This window comes from Carassius carassius, chromosome 39 (assembly GCF_963082965.1).
Source record: "Carassius carassius chromosome 39, fCarCar2.1, whole genome shotgun sequence".
NCBI lineage: Eukaryota > Metazoa > Chordata > Actinopteri > Cypriniformes > Cyprinidae > Carassius > Carassius carassius.
Window position 1 is genome coordinate 23,247,583 of NC_081793.1, and position 20,047 is coordinate 23,267,629.

General features: G+C 37.1%; 1 protein-coding gene across 1 annotated transcript in view; it reads right to left on the reverse strand.

The window, feature by feature from the left end:
* The window catches only part of LOC132121099 (heparan sulfate glucosamine 3-O-sulfotransferase 3A1-like), a 34,278-nt gene extending 14,859 nt beyond the window's left edge, over positions 1–19,419 (reverse strand). Inside the window, exon 1 of the mRNA XM_059530277.1 lies at positions 18,572–19,419. Coding sequence (XP_059386260.1) covers positions 18,572–19,113 — 542 coding nt within the window. The 5' untranslated portion in view covers positions 19,114–19,419. The remainder of the gene's footprint in view (positions 1–18,571) is intronic.
* Between the last annotated feature and the right edge of the window lie 628 nt (positions 19,420–20,047).

Here is a 20,047-nt window from a genome sequence, read left to right on the forward strand (position 1 = left end):
TCATCAGAGCCAGTATAAATCAAACTGGGTGAAGATGACATGAACAAGCTGCTGTGTGCTCAAACTCTCCTCTTTTGTGTGTGGCTCTAGTAACAGGGCTATAAATTAGAAATTGTGCTCTCATTGCTTGTCTAATATGGACCAGCAGTTCTGAAACCAATGCCCTGTGGCTGTGAAATCAGTGCATATTGCTCATTCATCATGTGGTTTTTTAATCCTTCGAAATGTAGAGACTGATGTCACCATTTACATCTAAATTTAATCCCGGATCACTATTGTTTGTTACTTACCGAAGTAATAAAAGCTGATATAAATATGACTTAAATAATAATGTGGGGTGCACTTGAGTGAATGCAAACAGGGCCAGCAAACAGGTGAACACTCACACACCACCAATGCCGTGCAGAAAGGAAATCCCAACTCAAGTTCCAGCACCTGGTCCTCCCACAATATGAGATCCTGTCAAACAGCAGCTTTATGAAGGCAGCCATTGTTCTGCTCCAAAGGCTGGCTGTGCTGAAATGAGGACAGGGACAATGGCTGGTCTTAAAACTAGTGGTGTTTGTCTCTGCACAACTTGCTAGTATGATGTTAAAGTGTTTTTATTTTTTATTTTTTTCAGTTTCTATGTGCTTACCGATGTGGTCTGCATTTGATGAAGAACTTTTGAAGTACATTCTACAAGTATTTATGTTTATAGGAGTACAATCTGGACATATCTTCCATATTCAGATTGTCATTTTGGTATTTTCTACCATATTATTTACATGCTGCTTTTGCATATTAGTAGGGAAATAAGCATACTGTATTTAGACAAGGGTCTCCAGCTTTATGATATTCTGGCACCTAACCAAAAAAAAAAAAAAAAAAAGAAAAAAAGAAGAACAATAATAATAGTGATGTTTTCTAAACCATACAAGGATATGTACTTAAAAAATTCACCAAAAAAAAGTATGCTACCCAATCACCTTTTTTCAACATACACTATGATTTAACGTGCTTATTCTAAACTTGAATAGATAGCATGCAAATTGTGATGTCTGACCTAAAAAAATTTAGAGTGTTAATTGAAGTATGAGACAAGATAATACTATTTCAGTGCTTCTACTTCAAATTGTCATGTTCAATTCAGGGTTATTTTTTTTTTTTTACTTTGTAATTATTTGTGAAATTTACACTCAGATTTTTTATTTTTTACAAAAGCTGTCACTGGGGTGGTACCCTATCAAATTATACACTTTTATGTAAACTTTAGGTATGCACCTTTAAGGTATGGACCCTTTAGGTACATAGCTTTTGTACCTTTTTTCTGAGATTTTATATACCAACAATTTAAATCGTTTCAAAGCCTTTTTTTTTCAATGTAACGTTTATAATATTTTCACCCAGCCCATTTTGGATAAAAATAATACTAAATAAACTGTTTAAACAGTCTGAAGCTGTGCAGGGTCGACCTGGCCATGATATTTCTACACGAGCCAGAGGTTTAATTCCTTTTTATATCAGAATACAGACATTTTGGTGTCTTCACCACTTTTATTGACCTATTTAGGCCAATAACTACGAGCTAAAAGGAGGCAGATGCCGAGCAGTGCGGTCTGGGAAGGGATGAAAGTAGGGAAAATGGAAGATGATAAAGAAAAAAATGAAGGCTTAGGGATGAACCATCAAGCACTTTATGGAAGAGTGAGGAGCAAAGCTGATTACACAGAGTCTTCTCTCTCACGAAGTCCCTCTCTGGTTGTCTTAAGCTTTTCTTCTCTTACTGTAAGCTATAATCTTTATTTCTTCCTCGTTTAATTTCTGCTCTTTCATCAGCCTCACTTGCACTTCACTGTCACTCTCTCTCCTTTTCCCGAGCTCTTTCCATGTGATTATACTTGAGTCTGTTCTTCACTCAGTCTCTGTTCCTCATCAGTTCTCTCTCTCTCTTTGCGTAAGACTCTTATATTTTGAGCTCTGCTAACACAAAAGACTCCCATCCTGCTCTGCCTGTCATGGTGCCAAGCTGCGAGAGACATCGCAGCAGTCCGCTCATAGCTCTTCCCTGCACTGCTACAGCCTGCCATCATAAAGACTGCTCAGCTCAGATTAGCATGTTTAAAAATGCCATTTTATCCCTTGCTTCAAATAAACTCATTACAGTGCTAGCAAGGCAACGCTAGACTGATATTTCTTACACATTCTGCTTATAGGGGTTTGTTTTAAACCATATTAACCATATGAACATTAATGCATCCCAAACTTGACTTTGTAGATGTTGCAAAGGTATTTTTTAGTTATTTAGATGAGCTTTCCAGTTTTCTTGTGAACGGTATGCATTTCTAGAGGAACAGTTCACCTAAGAATGGTTAAATCCTTATTTGTATTTCAGTACATTTGTATAAGGTTACGGTTGGACATCAATGACATTGATTGGTTTATAACGTCATTAGTTCTCAAGTACATTGTAACCAAATGTCGTAATGTTTAACTTGTGCCATAGGCAATGTTTGCATACTGAATCACAGTTGGTCTTCTTTGTTGCATGCATTTACATACCGAATAAAGATTACTCTTTTCTTTCATATATGTATTTAATCATCTGCAAAGACGGTGTCAGGTTATGTTGATCCTCACATAAAGCTCACGGAAAATGAATAATTGTATTTAATCTGATGAATTCATTTAATTAAATGTAAACCTAAGCTTACCAGAAACATTAGCACCTGGCAAGCACTGTTACTTCCTTCAGAGCATGCAAATAGTTACATTACATATACTTTCTATTCCTTCTACAAGGATTTCTTCGTTCAGTATTTCTTTTGTTCAGTATAGCATTTTCAGAAACAAACAACCAGCAGTGTGTGTTAGCCATCTAGAAGTCTATTAGAAGTCTGTTGCTTTAAATTTTTGATGGGATTTCATCTTGCTTTCCTCTTACATATTGGGCAGAATAAGTAATGTGAAATAATGTTTTAGCACAGTAATTTATCCGAACGAGGAGTTAGAAGAAAGGCAGGAGGGCTAGAAAATGGGGAAAAAAGGAGTGGGTTAATGTGCCATTTACATTTTGGAGGCCTTTTTTTCATTAGCCATTAAGTAAATAGCTCAAGGAAGAAATGGAGATGCATGCACCTCGTTCACATCCAACACCGGCTGAATCATGTGGTACATGTGACCGTGACGATAAAATGAAAGAACGAAGCTATCTGCGGCAGTTCTGCTAGTATGTTTAAAATGCAGGAAGATTGAAAAAGATGGGAAAAGATGAGCAAGACTACGAAGAAAGGCTTTGTGGTTACTAATGGTGTCTGAACTGAGCAGCGGTTGGACTGGGCTCAAACCCAGATTCAACAGAACCGAAAAATATGTGGTGAACACCGATAAAAGAAATATCTGTCCTTGGAGAATAGAAACATGTTGAAATACCTCTTCCTTTTTCCTACAGTCAAGATAAATCCATGCTGCAGAATAGAAACGGTTCGCTTGCTTATAGGAGGTGTGACGGAGGGTGTTGTGAAAAGCTGTCAACTATGGTTAGGTTTCCGTATGGCACTGCTATTTAAATGAAGAGGAGAAGATGAGGAATGGATTACTGAAGGATGCTGTTGTAAGACTTTAACAAAAGACCTATTGAGAACTCTGCTTTTGTGTCAGAACAAAATGGAAAGATTGGTTTTTGATAGGGTGGCTGTTTCGAAAATACTTTTGCAAATAAGAAAAAACAATGGAAGAATTTAAGTTTTGATTGTTGGCGAGCTTAATGGTCACGGAGCCTGTCCTGTTAAACAAAAGACTGGTAATTTTAAAGCAAACTGACATTGAAGTGAATGATCATGCTTCTTTATCTGTCTTATAACTAATGTGGTCATTCCAAAAATAACTCTTATATTAGGCTCTTTAAGCTACACACAGTTCATGGCCATGATTATAAATTAACAGTTGTCTATGTGTCATCCATAATGGCATATGGGGGTGTTGAGGTGGGCCATCCCCATATAATAACTCACCTAATCAATCAGAGAGATTTTACTCTATTTTTTTCATACTGATGCAATCGTTCCTCAAAATGCATTACCATAATGGGAGAGTGCTGAAGGAAGATAATGTGTGAAATTTTGGGTAGTCGAGGGAGAGACAGAGAGAGAGAGAGAGAGAGAGAGAGAGAGAGAGAGAGAGAGAGAGAGAGAGAGAGAGAGAGAGAGAGATTGAGTGAGGAGGCCTTCCTTGAAAGACGAATGCACCACACATACCAAAAGAACGATTAGAGATTGAAATGGATTATAATGAGGATGGGATCACTGTTTGAGCATCGCTCAAAAAAAAATAAATAAATAAATAAAACCCACAAATATAGAGAATAAAATGCGTATTAGCTGCATTCATATTCTGGGTGATTTAACATCTTATATATAATGGCTGATTTGCATAAACATTAGCTATCATGAGCAGTACTATGTATGAAAATTGCAGAGGCGGCAGTTGGCCATTTATGCACAGTTTGAGGCAGCAGAAGTGAGTAGATTAAAAACGTTGTGTGTGTGTGTGTATTGGAGGAAATCATAATTGTAATTTTTTGGGGCAATTATGCGAAAAGCAACACTCTGCCTGCTCTAAAAGTCTCAGTGCTGCGGTTTAAAGAAGCTCTCCATAAGTATTCGTTTCAGTGTGCGAACGTATTTTTACAGGTACATGAGCATCCATATATATATATATATTACACTTACCAGCCACTTTATTAGGTTCACCTGTTCAATTGCTTGGTAACACAAAATGCTCAACAGCTAATCACATGGAAGCAACTCAATGCATTTAGGCATCTAGATGTGGTGAAGACGACTTGCTGAAGTTCAAACCGAGCATCAGAACGGGGAAGAAAGGGGATATAAGTCACTTTGAACATAGAATGGTTGTTGGTGTCAGACATGCTGGTCTGAGTATTTTAAAAACTGTTGATCTACTGGGATTTTCATGCACAAACATCTCTAGGGTATACAGAGAATGGTCCGAAAAAGAGAAAATATTCAGAGAGCAGCAGTTGTGTGGACGAAAATGCCTTGTTGATGTCAGAGGTCAGAGGAGACTGGGCAGACTGGTTAGAGATTATAGAAAGGCAACAGTAACTCAAATAACCATGTCCATCCCTTTATGACTACAGTGTACACATCTTCTGATGGCTACTTCCAGCAGGATAATGCACCATGTCACAAAGCTCAAATTATCTCAAACTGGTTTCTTGAACATGACAATGAGTTCACTTTACTCAAATGGCCTCCACAGTCACCAGATCTCAATCCAATAGAGCACATTTGGGGTGTGGTGGAACAGGAGATTTGCATCATGGATGTGCAGCCGACAAATCTGCAGCAACTGCGTGATGCTATCATGTCAATATGGACCAAAATCTCTGAGGAATATTTCCAAAACCTTGTTGAATCTATGCCATGAAGAATTGAGGCAGTTCTGAAGGCAAAAGAGGGTCCTACCCGGTACTAGCAAGGTGTACATTTACATTTAATCTTTTAGCAGAGACTTTTACCCAAAGCGACTTACAAATGAGAACAATAGAAGCAGTCAGGTCAACAAGAGATCAACAACAGTATACAAGTGCCATGACAAGTCTCAGTTAGTCTAGTACAGAACGCATCTCTTTCACTTTCACTTTTTTTTTTTACTTTCATAGCCAATTTTTTTTTTAATAAATGAAAAGGCAAGAAAAGAAAAGGAAATAGTATTACCTAATAAAGTGGTCAGTGTGTGTGTGTGTGTGTGTGTGTGTGTGTGTGTATACACTGTATATAAGAGTTTCAAATGGCACATTTCCATCAAAGAATCATACCATGAATCCTCTGTGATATTATATTTCTCAAGTCCCTGTGTAAATTAAATTCATTGCTCAGCTATGCCGTCCATATTATTAAGAAGAATCAGATTTAAAAAGATTCCAAAGATTATTGCAGAATAACTGAATGAAAACAAATGTGTCATCTCTGAGATCAGCACAGAAAAATACAGCCATCCTAGCACATATTTCATTTATCTCTCTAATGAAATACACAGCAGTATTAACAACGCATCATTACATGTTTCACAGTTGTGTAGGCTGAGCACATTTTGAGATTTTTGAACAGTGCTCTCAGTGCAGTCTTCTTTCTTCACCAGGAGAGGTTTAAATTTGTCCAGATGTTAAAAGAAATAAAGAAGTTATGAAAGATTCTGTATTACAGATTTTCTTATCTGTGCAAAACTCGCCGCCTCAATGTTGGTGTGATGTATGTTGTTACTAAGGGATTCTGGATGGTTTCTAGGGTATTGCAAGGGTATTCTGGGTGGTTGCTTACTAGAATAGAGCAGAAAAATTTACGTCAAGTCTCTGGATTTGGCTCAGGTCACTTCTAGTCTGAGAATGTTTTTTTACCCGTTTTATAGCTCATCATGTATAAATCATATATCTGATCACTTAACAATAAACAAAGAAACATTTTAATAAGCTGTATGATTTGAGGTATCATTCATGTCCATAGAAATGAACAAAAGGAGGATAAAATGAGATAAGATGTGGTGTAATGTATACTTCCAGTATAGACAATGGCTAAATATAACTTGTTGATTTGATTAACATGTTGATTTGATAAACTAATTCGGATAAGAAAGGTCCATTGCCTCATGAATTGATCATCCTCGGCACTGCAGTAATGCATGATGATTTACAGCAAGTGGCTGACAGATTTATTTTTCGACTTATGATTCCTCATCTTCTTCTAAAGTAATACTTGTGTTTGTGTTTGTATTTGTATGCCACACTTCAATGCATTTAAGTGCATTAGATAACAAAATAGGAAAGAAAGTGACATCTGAAAACAAATGAATCTCAAGCTTATCTCAGTTCTCTTTATATTCTGTTCTTTTTTTAGATCTATTTTTTAATTATTAAAAAAAAATTCTATATATACAAATATATTATAACATGATATATTTAAACTTTTTTTCTCGAAGTGAAAGTATAAGTGAATATTGTTGTATAATAAATGCCATTTGGTTTGAAATTGTATTGTATTTTGATATTTTGTTAATGATGCTCATTATTTTTTTAAGTGGCTAAAATGTCCAAATACTTTTTGAGACCATTTGTACAGTGAATTGCAGTCAACATTCAAACAGCAAGATGTTTTTCAAGTAATTACTACTTTTATTGACCAGATACAGTGGAAACGTCATTACTTGGGACAGTAGCTGAAGGGTGTGTCTCTTAAGGGGATAAAGGAATGAGAGATTTAAAGAACCTCAGAGGCATTGCAGTTCTCAGAGTGTCCTGTTTCTGGGGGATGTCCTTAAAAACACTCTCTTCGTGTCTCATTTGTCCAGGCTCTTTAAATATGCTGTCACACTTACCCTCAAAAGAATGAAACAGATATACTATACTAGTACGCGGTCTGAGTGGTATTAAATGTTCAAGGCCTGTAGGCGAGGTTGTGAAGAGGTCGTACTAAGCTAGTGGCTTCTGTCTGATTTTTGTTAGACTCCACTGGTCAAATGAGGAATTTTAAATTAATTTCAATCTAATGCAGTTTGGGTCTAGATGCAAGGAGTTTATAGCAACAATATGGCTGCTATATGGTTGCCAATGAGTTTTTTTTTTTTTTTTTTTTAGTTTCTTGAGCACTAAATCAGCATATTCTAATTATTTTTGAAGGATTTTGTGAAGACTGTTGAAAATTCAGCTTTGCCATCACAGGAATAAATCACATTTTAAAATATAATAAAAGAGAAAACTGTTATATTAAATTGTAATAATATTCACAATATTACTGATGGTATTGTATATTTTGATCAGATAAATGTAGCCCTTGGTGAGCATAAGAGACTAGTTTGAAAAACATTAATAAAACTTACTGATCCTAAACTTTCCAGCAGCTATGTACAGTATCTCATGCTAAATATGCAAGTTACAAGTGTCACGTAATATTTCTGGCCTCGTTGAAAGTAAAATGCAGAAACACTCCCATCTTGCATTGCTCAACAAACAGGTAATCCCATCTCATGTTGTTATTACATAAAAAAAAGTAGGGGAAAAAATATTGCAATTTTGTTTGTGGTGCAGAAATTATACACTTGGAAAACCAGGAAATATCAGGGAATTTCAGAAGTGTGACTGGAAATGTAATGGAAATTAATAAAATCTTTAAAGGTTATGGAAAAGTCATGACCATTTCTATAGTCTATATAATTTATTCTTAGGCTAGAAATTACTCTATAATCTATATTTAAAAAAAGTTTTCATTAGCCATCTCAAATGACTGGAAAAATCATGGAAAAGTCTATACATTTTTCTAACTGTTTTAGACTTTGTAAGTATGATCTCTGGAAAATGATTTCTAAAAATCCATGACTAAGAAATGACTGGAAAAATCACAGAAATTCATTGGTCAGAAAATGTGGAAACCCAGTAACTAAAGTAATCAGAAATCAGTCTTAGTGTTTAATCCTTTCCTTTGGTATTGTCCTGCTTGCTCTGTTTTTCAACAAATACAGCACCTTTTTTTCATTTTATTTTCTGACCCTAATCGATGCCCCATACATGCTTCATTTTTTCACGAACAAGAAAGCAAAACAATTAAAGAAGTGCTTCTCCTCCATCATTTAGACACGGTGTTCTGTCAGAGTTCCTCCAGACTGTTTAATGGCAAGTCAGGGCTGGTTCCATTAGCAATTAGAAGTGTTCAGTTTGGGACTCATTAAATTACTGGACCTGTTCAGAGGAGTCTGTGGTTACAGTATCCATCACAGGCCGTTCAGCGGCCTACACTCTGTCTTTATGCAAAAGAGCCAAGCTCTGCCAGCGGGCTTCATTCGTCAGTGCTCCGGTGCCAGAGCGGGTCACTCTCTCCTGATGACTGATTTGTCTGCTTGCTGTAGTAGGGTGAGCTTACGTCTGGCTGAACGTATATTCATAAAGAGGATGAATGAATTCAACAAACATATGCTAAGCACATAGACTGCTCATGTTATATGTCTAGATGGTGAATTATATGCAAAATAACGTCTATTGGATCCTGAAACATGTCCAGTAAAAGTGTTCAGGGAATTATGAGTCTATTTAAATCACAACAGGGATCATCTCTTGAAATGTATGCGGAAGAACAAAGGAAAGAATGTTGGAACATCTCAACCCGCTAATTTTGTGTCATAAATCTATAGGTATTGTGGTAAGGGTTATTCGGTATTCAGAACAACACCTTAAACGTGGTTTGTTGCATGGTGTGCAGTCTTTAACAGTGCTTTTATGTTTACAGAGACTGTGGCCATCTGAGAGTTTTTACCGCAGAATAAGGAGTAATACAAAGAGTCTAGCATTCATATGTGTGGTATGATGTCTTTCTTTACCACACACGTCTCTATTTTTCTCTGTTTTGTGTGTTTGTGTAGGAGATCAGCCCAGTTTTGCTGAGAATGCCAACCCTCAAGTGTCTGTTACAAGGGCTGTGGTGTACGCGGGTCTTCTTGCATGTTTCTGTAACACTGGATTAGACGGCAAATGACATGATAGATTTCCCAAATTCATTTCTAAAGTCAAAACAATATGGATTGAACACGAACACATGAGTGGATAAGAATAAAACCAGCACATGCACAAAGTGTGGATTATGTTGCATGTGATTTCTCTTTCACTTTCACTTATGGATGTCAGATTTAGCAAGGCGCTGCAGCATAAATGGCTGCCCACTGCTCCGGGTGTGTATTCACGGTTTGTGTGTGTTCACTGCTGTGTGTGTGCACTTTGGATGGGTTAAATGCAGAGCATGAATTCTGAGTATGTGTCACCATACTTGGCTGTATGTCACTTCACCTCCCTTTTTCACTAATCTATCTTTATTATAAATCTGTCAATGCATACTACAAATATTGTTGCCTCTGTGATGAATGACTTGTTTCTCTTTTGTAAGTAACTTTAATAAAAGCCTCAGCTACATGCATACATGGAAATAAATTAATTGTAAAAAAAAAAAACATTAATTAGATATATTCACTTTTAAAATATTGAAGAACTAAGAAAGCACATTAGGTAATATCAGCTATAATAAAATCTAATAATAAATGTAGAGGTTGCTACATAGCTGTATTCATCTTTTGAAGCTGCTGCCATTTTAATTCTTTTATATGATAAACTGTGAAGTAGAAAAATACTATTTGAGGTTGTGAAATAAAAAAATGATATGTTTTATACAGTTTGGAACGTCTTAATTACAGTAATTCTGATATTATACGAAGTCACCATCAATGCATTATGTCATGATTAGATTTGTTCTATATGTGCTTATTTTTTTTTTTTTCTCTCAGAACTTACAGGCCTGGCAGAAGTGCACAAGAAGAGAAAAAGGGTTAAACTGGGCTGACACAGACACACACATATACACAATTACATTTTTCACTTGGCATTTCTCTACATTTCTCTCCCCCTTTCTCTGTCTTGTTTTCTCTCTGATTCACAGTGGCATAGGGACACCACAGGACTGGCCTGGTTTGTACTGCTAGCACGGGTCACATGGAAAGATAACACACACATTACACACGGCAGCTCTCAGAACACCCACAGCGTTAAACACCTAACAATAGGAACCACATCAACACTAGTGCAAACTTATAATTTGAAAGAGCTGCTATAATATTTCAAATGTGGCTGAGGAACAAAGTATGCCAAAAATGAAAGAAAAGACTTATGCATTTTAAAAGAGGCCTTTGTGCTGGATGTATGAATGGAATAAGTACTTATAATGGATATGCATTTCATTTTCACCAGATGATTAAGTTGATAAATAATACATGTTACTAATTAATAGAATCATGCTGGAAAAGTGTTGATTTTGCTCATTTCAACAGTTATTTCAGAATGGCAAAAGAACTACTGCTCTATTTTACTGTTTCTCTCTCTTTCATGTCTGTCTTTGGGTGGAAAATTTGCTGTCTCTCTTTCCTGTGATAAAGCTTTTGCCTGTGAGCTGGGAAAGTGAAATCCATCATGCGACGGAGAAGCTTTATTCCACCATTCCGCCCCATTGAGGACGTAACACGTATGTGTTCTTGCCGTGCATCATTTACCCACAACACCCCTCTCTCCCTTTGTGTCTGTTCTAAGTACTGTCTTTTGGCTCACTGTAGCGGCAGGTTTGCTTGAATGTAGTTGTTGTTTTTTGCGGGTAGTTTTATTCAGTGCTGTTGGGTCTAGTTCACAAGCATCAACGGCTCCTTTATATTGTCAGACTCCTTTTGCATTGTTCCTGCAGGCTCTGCACAGACATAAACCCACATGCACTTCTGCTGCCAAGTACTTGGTGTACTATTTCAGCTTCTTTATGACAGGATAACACTTTGCTACCACTTTCAATGTTATTCTAAGACAAGGGCGAGGAATCTGTGCACAGGAAGGTGAAATGACACTAAATTGCTGCGTGTGGTAAAGTTTTGAGTTGCTTCGGTTGATACATTGAGAACTGCCCCGGCTTAGTTTGTTTTAAAATATACGAAAACATCAACCAGTGTAGTTCCACAATGTCCAGAGCAAATAAACTAAAATTTACATGCGCAGACATGCCCTTAAGAGATTGTTGAATAAAATGCTATGTTTATCTGTTAAGGTTTCACGATTTGGTGGCAATAAAATGCCTCCACTTTGATTAAAATATTCAAGAGATGTCTTTATTGGCAAAATAAGACTGAGCACACACAGCTGCTATTAACGTATGCTATCAAGACTTGTTGTCTCCTATAAATCTTGCATGGCCATGCAGTAATTCACATGTTGAAGAATCAGTAAATGTTGTATTTTCACTGACAGAGGTTAAATTGATGGAAGTTGCCATGTGACTATGTGCTACTATCGGTTGGTCACAGGTTTGTCCTTGTTTTAGAAGGTGGATCACATGAGTAACTGTTGCTGAATCTCTACACATGTAAACACTTGAAGAGATGATTTACCCATATTTAAAATTCTATTGTCATTTACTTACATTTACTTGTTTTGTGTGCAAAATTTCTATAACAATTATTTAGTTTGCAGGTCAGGTTGACCCACATATATATTTTTTTGAGTCATTTTTATTTAAAATGATAAATTTATTTTATTTAAAAAATTAATAATTTTTATTTATTTAGTCCCTAACTGTTTTCTTGGGATCAAAGCTTGCACAAATCGAACAACATAAACAAGGGGTGACACCCGACTTGTGAGTAACTGATCCCTTGCATTCCCATCTGTGTCTGCACGCTCTCACACTCTCATGGCCAACATCTTTCACCCTTTAGTGTTGCTCTCTGTCACCTGTAACCAGCAAATCATCAATCCCATCTCCCGCTATTTATCAAGCCCACTTGCTCTCATCTTAGTGCCGAAAGTTGCAAATATGTGTCCTGCTGAGCTGTGTTCAGGTTGTGAGGGAATCGTACCAGATAATGGCATCAGCTGGGTATGTGTGTATTATGCGTGTGTGTGTGTGTGTGTGTGTGTGTGTGTGTGTGTGTGTGTGTGTGTGTGTGTGTGTGTGTGTGTGTGTGAAGGTGTCTGGGGAGCAGTCTACACCTGTTCGCTCTCTTCAGTGCCCACTGGGGGCTGGATTCCCAGAATGCCTTTCAGGCAGCTGTTGACAACCAGCACTGTGCCCTGGCCCCCCAAACGGCTCTGGGGATCAGCTGCTTAAGAGTGTTTGCATGTGTGTGTTTGAAGGGGTTAACACAATGTGTGTTCTGCAGAGAATGTCATAAGACACTTGTTGCAAATGGGTATTTGTCCTTGTTTGTGTGCATGTGCATGTATTATGGCTTTCATAAAATAGTATATAGTAAATATAATACATTGTGATTTATGCATTTATACTATAGTTAATGAATCAATATGTTTCGATTTGATCCTGCTTGGCACAGTTATAATCACGACCCAATTATATATATCAATGTCTATTGCATCATGAGCTAGTTGGCCGTACCCAACCATAGTCTATCAGATTGCATGCTCAAACATTCCCTTAACAAGAGTTGAGAGACCTCTTGAGTTCCCTCTCACAGTTGCACTCCTGACATTAATTTTCACCCTCCTGAAATCCTTCACTTAACAGATCCAGTTACTGACCTCTCAACTCAACACATGACCTACATAAAAGGTCCAAACCTTTCTGTGACCCAAGTCTGTACATATACGCAAACAAGCACATTTATACTCTGTGTCTCGTTGTAATTCACAAGGCTTTAACTTGGTTTGAGCTTTAGCCACGGGCTTATTGCACTACAAAATAAAGTCCATTTTAGACAAAGAGCATGATAACATGCAATTTTACACTGGTAACAGTGTTGTTATCAAGGGAAAGTCATAAATGCTTTGAGCGAAATGTGATCAGCATACCTGCAATTATCTAGAAGTGTTTGGAAAATTGTAATTATGCTATTTAACTTTCTACTAAACTGAGTAAGAATTGCAGAGAGAGATGATAGTGTTTCTCAGTGTATTTGTGGTAACTTGAGCGAACATGTTACAGTTAGCCAAACCAGATCAAAGGCCTATACCAGGGATGGAAATTAGCACCCGCCATCCGCCAAATGCGGGCGATGCATTTTATTTCCAGTCTACAAGTACTTTTTCAGAAGTTAGCTCTGTGGCTAGTAAGTCAACCCTCTACATTGCAAGTAAATCACTCGCATATACGACTAAATCTTCCTTCTGGCTACTAAATGATGTCTAATATTAGCCAATGGCTAATCAATTATCTGATTTTACTCGCAAGTGTGTTAGTTGGAGGCTAAGTTTAGCACAGATATTTTCACTCGCGAACACTCTCTGACTCTCTGTCAGACGATCTGTGCTTTTTTTCCCTCTATGGATCCGTAACACACCTGTATAATGTAACGTAAACTCTAGTGTTAAGGAGCACAAATCGCCGTCTGTTTCTCTAACACTCACAGAGAGAAAGAGAGAGAGGGGATTGACGTGCTACATTGCGAACACGACTCTCTAACCATTAGGCCACTACAGGGGAAGTCGTGGCCTAATGGTTAGAGAGTCGGACTCGCAATCGAAGGGTTGTGAGTTCGAGTCTCGGGCCGGCAGGAATTGTGGGTGGGGGCAGTGCATGTACAGTGCTCTCTCCACCCTCAATACCACGACTTAGGTGCCCTTGAGCAAGGCATTGAACCCCCAACTGCTCCCTGGGCGTTGCAGCATAAATGGCTGCCCACTGGGTGTGTGTTCACAGTGTGTGTGTGTGTGTTTATTGCTCTGTGTATGTGCACTTTGGATGGGTTAAATGCAGAGCACGAATTCTGAGTATGGGTCACCATACTTGGCTGAATGTCATGTCACTTCATTTAAACAATATTATTTGTAGTATTTTCCTTTCAAAATAACGGCATTCCTATGGAAGACTTCAGCTTTTAAGAACAGCTGGGTTTTCCGGTAGTGGGTGGAGCTAATGCATGAACGGCAATCTCATTGGCTGGTGCTCACCTATTATCGTCCCTGTTTTGATTTCAGCAAATCAGTTTGAGCGAACACACAAAACCTAATTAATATTCATGAACCCAGCAGCTCATTAATCCTTAGTAATCCTTAGTGTGTTTTAGAGATTTTATTAGTAGGAATCGTATTATTATTATCTTATCAGGAGTTTTGTAAGGGTTTTTTTTCCCAATAAAAACTTTTTTTGTTTTTTTTTACAGAAACACTGAATGACTAAAAAAGCACCACCACCACTCCAGTTAAAATGTTCAATTAAAACGACTAATAAGCATTCAAACATGGCTATCAAGTTTACTTCTAATTACTAAAGTTCTATTCTTAAATGATACTTGATTATTATAAAGATTGACTGACTGGCGAGTAAACTAAAATAATTAAAATTAAATTAAATTAAAATTAAATTAAAAATTAAATTATTATTATTATTATTATTATTAATTACTAGCCAATGGCGATTCAATTCCCAAGGTGTCCGTAGAGGGTTGTTATGTAGAAACAACATTGTATCACTACACATGTTTGACAGCTCTGGCATGACGAGACGCGTAAAAACTATGTATTAAAAACGCTGTGCGTTCGTTTGTCGATGGTGTAAAATTTTGCGAGCCGAGATTTCTTTCAGTGATACAGTGTTGAACTTTTCCCCACGTGTTCCCTCAACCACAAAAAAAAAAAAAGTACACCAAAAAAAAATAAGAAATAAATACACTTACACATACAAATACTGGTGAATCCTTTCGTTTGGAATTAAATACAACATTATTAATGCGTACAAAAACAGCGCAGTGTATCATCCGGTTGGGCTACGGAGTTGAGAGAATGAGCTGCTTCAGCAAGAGTCGGCTGTTTCAAAACCAATAAGCTGCCTAGATAGGCAGCATTTTTGAGCATCACTGAAGGAGAAAATGTCAGTATTTCATTGAGACTTGAGATTAAATAAACTGCTTAAATATTGTAGATCTTGTAGTATTAATTTTCACATGCAGTTACACATTGTCGGTTAAAAACAAGAAAGTGGCTGGTAAAAACATTGAGTGGCTGGTAGATTTTGAAATCCACCAGTCACAGTGGCCGGTGGACAAAAAAGTTAATTTCCATCCCCGGCCTATACACACACACACACAGGGGTCTCTTTGTTCAGTGTGATCTCATGTCCCAGCTGGCTTATGTCATCCTAGCACTACAACATTACAGTACAACCTGAAAAACTTGAAAAACTTAGAATAGTCCAATAAAGCACATGCAGGTGTGTGTGCAAGCAGGTGAATGAGGCCGCATATGTTTTTTTCTCACACCTTAAGTTCAGCAAAAACAACAACAACAACAACAACCACAACAAAATACACAATGATCTCATTAATATAAATTGCACTAGCAGTTTTTTCACTTCTGCACATAAAACCAATTAACTTGTTTGATTAACTAGTTTATATAAAATGTTTATGAATCTTGTTTGGGTTTATCAGATATAGAATGTATGCAATTTAATAGATTTTTTTTTCATTTATAAAAAGCCTAATTTTGATGTTTGTTTCAGTTGTAGGTGATTTTTCATACTTGTTGGGTTTTTATGATAATTAGATTCCTTGCAAACAATATTTCTTAATTGTATTTATTAATACATTTTTATAAATATATTAGTGGGATACTGGAAAGTTTTTGTTTAAGCTGACATTCAGCTGATGAACTGTCAATTATTAAAAAAAAGCCCAAATAAAAATCCTGCTAATACTCATAATCATAATTTAATACTCAGTGTTTTACATCTCACAGATGTTCTGACTGCATGTCTGATTTCACTGTTACAATGTTGACTGCAGATGGGTGAGTAATGTTTTGACAAGCAACCACAACACTGATATTTGTAGTAGCACAGATGCAGTCCGGCAACACTACAATTACTTTAAAATTATTTAGTTTTTGTTCTATGACAAACTGCTGAAAACAGTACAGCAAAAATGCTCACCACAGCATCATTGTGAGATTTTTCTTCAGATTTTTTGCACCACCAATATGACCAACTGGACACGAGCAACTTAATAACTGACAAAACACACACACACACACACACACACACATTTCATATTCCCACAGAGAAGCAAATTTGTGTTATTCCTTCACAGTCTCTGTATCAGCCATTACGACATACAAAGGACCTTCATCCCTGCAGATGGAAGTCTCTGTGTTTAAATATTCACAGCCTAGCCTGAAAAGAGTCACATAATTCCGGCAAATTGGACACAGTGATTAGTGCAGGGAGAGAGAGAGAGCGAGAGAGAAAGAAAAGAAGAAAAAAACAGAGCCCATTCATAACTTCAGAGGTTGGGAGAAAAGCAATTATTCCCAGAGGGTTTGACAAAGGGTGAGAATTTATGCCGCAAAAGTAATTTTATGTTTGTTTTCTTTATTTTTAAGACATTTGCACAGATCCATCAAACTGTCACGCCTTGTGCATATATTCAGGAAATGTCTTTCAGCTCATTTGAGAAAAGAGGGTGAGAGAAAATCTTTGGCTGCTTAGTTTATTTCTTTATTTTTTCCTGTCTTGTAGAAAGTTGACAGGCTTTCACAGTTGTTTCAGCTCAAGCACATTTCTTAACAATTTCTGCCAGCTTAGTTATTCCACGCACCTTTTGTCAATTTTACCTGATGGGCCGCACTTTTTAAACGCATTTGTTGTGTTTAAAAAAAGTATACATGCAGTATAAGCAGACATATTGTAAATGCATGAGTAAACTAACTAGCAAATAACATTGGTGTTGCAGTTGTTGTTTTATTGTGTCGTTTTAAATTAAGGGCCCTTTCTCTTTCTAAAGGAAGGGGGAGTTACGACTAACAGGACTGTTTTTTAAAACCTTGTGTCGCATTCCCAAGACTCATGACAACTCTTCTGGATGGGTGCGATCCTCATGGATATATAACAAAGCACAAAGGATGAACAGAATGTGTGAAAGAGTGATGCTGAAAAGAGAGACTGCACGTTGATTTAAAGGAGTTAAAGGATTTCTGTTTTTATTTATTTGTTTATTTTATTTATACTTTCAGCAGAAGGAAGTCCAGAAATCCATCAGAGAAGAAAAGAAGGGTGGGAAAGATATTATTAGGGCAAGTTTGTCTTTGCACTTTTGCATGACCTGGTATGTTACCTAAATCTGTCTGTGAAATATACCTGTGGAGACAGACAGGTAACCTTTCATTACGGCCATAATCCCTCCTGATAACAGAGCTGTGATGTCTGATATGGCCCATTACACTGAGCAGCAAAAGACAAGCTGCTGTTAAACTCTAACAGTATCACGAAGATATGTTAACCAAAGATGCAGAAAATATACAAATACATAAAAGCACAACAAAAATACAAGAAACCTGTTTTTCTCATATTCTTTAGTAAGTGTGTTACAGAATTGATACGATCATGAAGCAATTAGAAAAAAAAGAAAGAAAAAAAAGTAAAAAGTTTGATAGAAATGCATATCCCCCCCCCCTTATAAGTCTTCTAGCTTCCTGCACTTTTTATTTAATTCTTGTAATTACTAATATTGACCTTAAATAATGCGGTGCAATATACTTTTAAACTTATGTTCTCACTTTAATTTCCAAATACCAAAATGGTTCAAGAGATAGTTTACTAATGACACTGAGGTTTTGATTTTTATGGATTAGAAAATACGCAAATCAGATCTGGGCTGTTTTTACACTTTTAATCTGATCTACCAATTGGTTAGAAAAAAAAGATACAGGGGATTAGTGTGAAGCATTTATATCATTAATGTTAATACTGTTAATACAGAATTATTCAATCATGGGATGGTTTTATTTGCTTTATTTATTTATTTACATTTACATTTATTTTAATGAACAGAATTAGAAGCCCACAAAGCGTTATTCGTCTACTAATCATACAACTACTAATTATTTATTCATTTATTATCATTATTATTATTATTGTATAAAATAATATACAATAAATTATTACATGTAACTAAATTAGATATATATATTTTTAGATAATAACAAGTCTTTTCAAACTGTCGTGTAGGCTGAGCACATCATCATCATCATCATCATCAAGGATCACGTGTAGCTTACCTGTACCATTCCAGTCCGTTGTCATAGTTACGGTCGAAGAAGTGCGGCTCCACTCCGACCGCGCGAATATCTGGATGCACGCGCAGAAACTCCAGCAGCGCGCGCGTTCCGCCTTTTTTCACGCCGATGATGATTGCCTGTGGCAGCTTCTTACTGCCCTCACCTAACGTCCTCAGTTTACCTGTATCTAAATACGAGCCTCCCGGCTCCAAATGTACATCCAAAGAGTTCGACAGCTTTACGTTTGCCTCAAGTCCAGGAAGATTTTCTTCACTGACCCTGTGGCGCCTCATCACCAGAGGTCTCGTGGAGGTCCATTTCTTAAGTCTCTTTCTCCTCAGCGACTCAAAATCTTTCAGTTTCGAGACGTAAAATCCCTCCACCGGACCCGTTTCTCTTCTCTCCATGGGGATACAGGTCCCGCATCGCTCCGCGAGGCAGTGGAGAAAGTATAAAGACGCGAGTATAGACAGCAACATGACCGCGAAGGTCCTAAAGATGCTCTTGGACGGAGGGTCCGAAAAGACGCGGCTAAATGCCATGTCGGTCCAGGGATGGCATGAGTTGTAGAGACAGCCATGCTAGACTGGCATTATTCAGTCTTGCCATCAAAAAATAAGGCAAAGTTTGGAGCTCGAGAGCATCAAAGGTGGATTAGAGTTCGCACGCGCCGCGATCCAGAAACCCTTGCGGATATGCAAACCCCCTTGTCTTGTGTAAACTCTTACTAGTCTAAGAAAGAGATTAGTGCGAATTTTAAATTACGGTGTTAGAAGAGTTCATTTAAATTATTTATTTAATAGTTTGTTGAAATCCAAATGTATATAAAAAAAATAGCTGAGCCCAAAATTTCAAAAAGCTACATTTCCTTTAATTTTCTTTCTTTTCTTTTCTTTTTTAATCCAGCATTTGCTTCGAAAGATTTGTGAAATTCTGATAAACTTGCTTTGCACTAGTAGCTCACACGTGTGTCCCTTGTATCTAACTTCAGAATGACGTTGCCAGAAGTGACTGACATGTCGCGGTCCAATCAGGTTTCAAAAACCTTTCCCGAGCGCATGTATTTTGCATGCCAGTAACCAATAGGATGCAGTATGGGCAGGGCAGACTCCGCCCACCTGTCAGTTCAGCTGAGGAGCGGTCACGCTCGTGTTAAAACCAAATGTCATATTCAGCGCCCGTGGCCACATACAGTCAAATGCAGGTTTGTAGTTTACGCATAGAGAAATCAAGAGACGGTGTGTAGATTCATCATCAACATATTCACCAAATAAATTAATACATTTAAAAGTAAAACCACGGCAAATACTCAAATGCCTCTTCAGTCAAGGTTCTAACTTTGTTTTTAAGATGTTAAAACATCATTTTGCAGTAAATCCCTTACAAAGTAGTCAGAAATAAGGACAAAATGTTTAGTTGTATTGTTTGGAAATGTATAGAATTTTAAACTAACAGTATGAAACTGATATGTTGTTT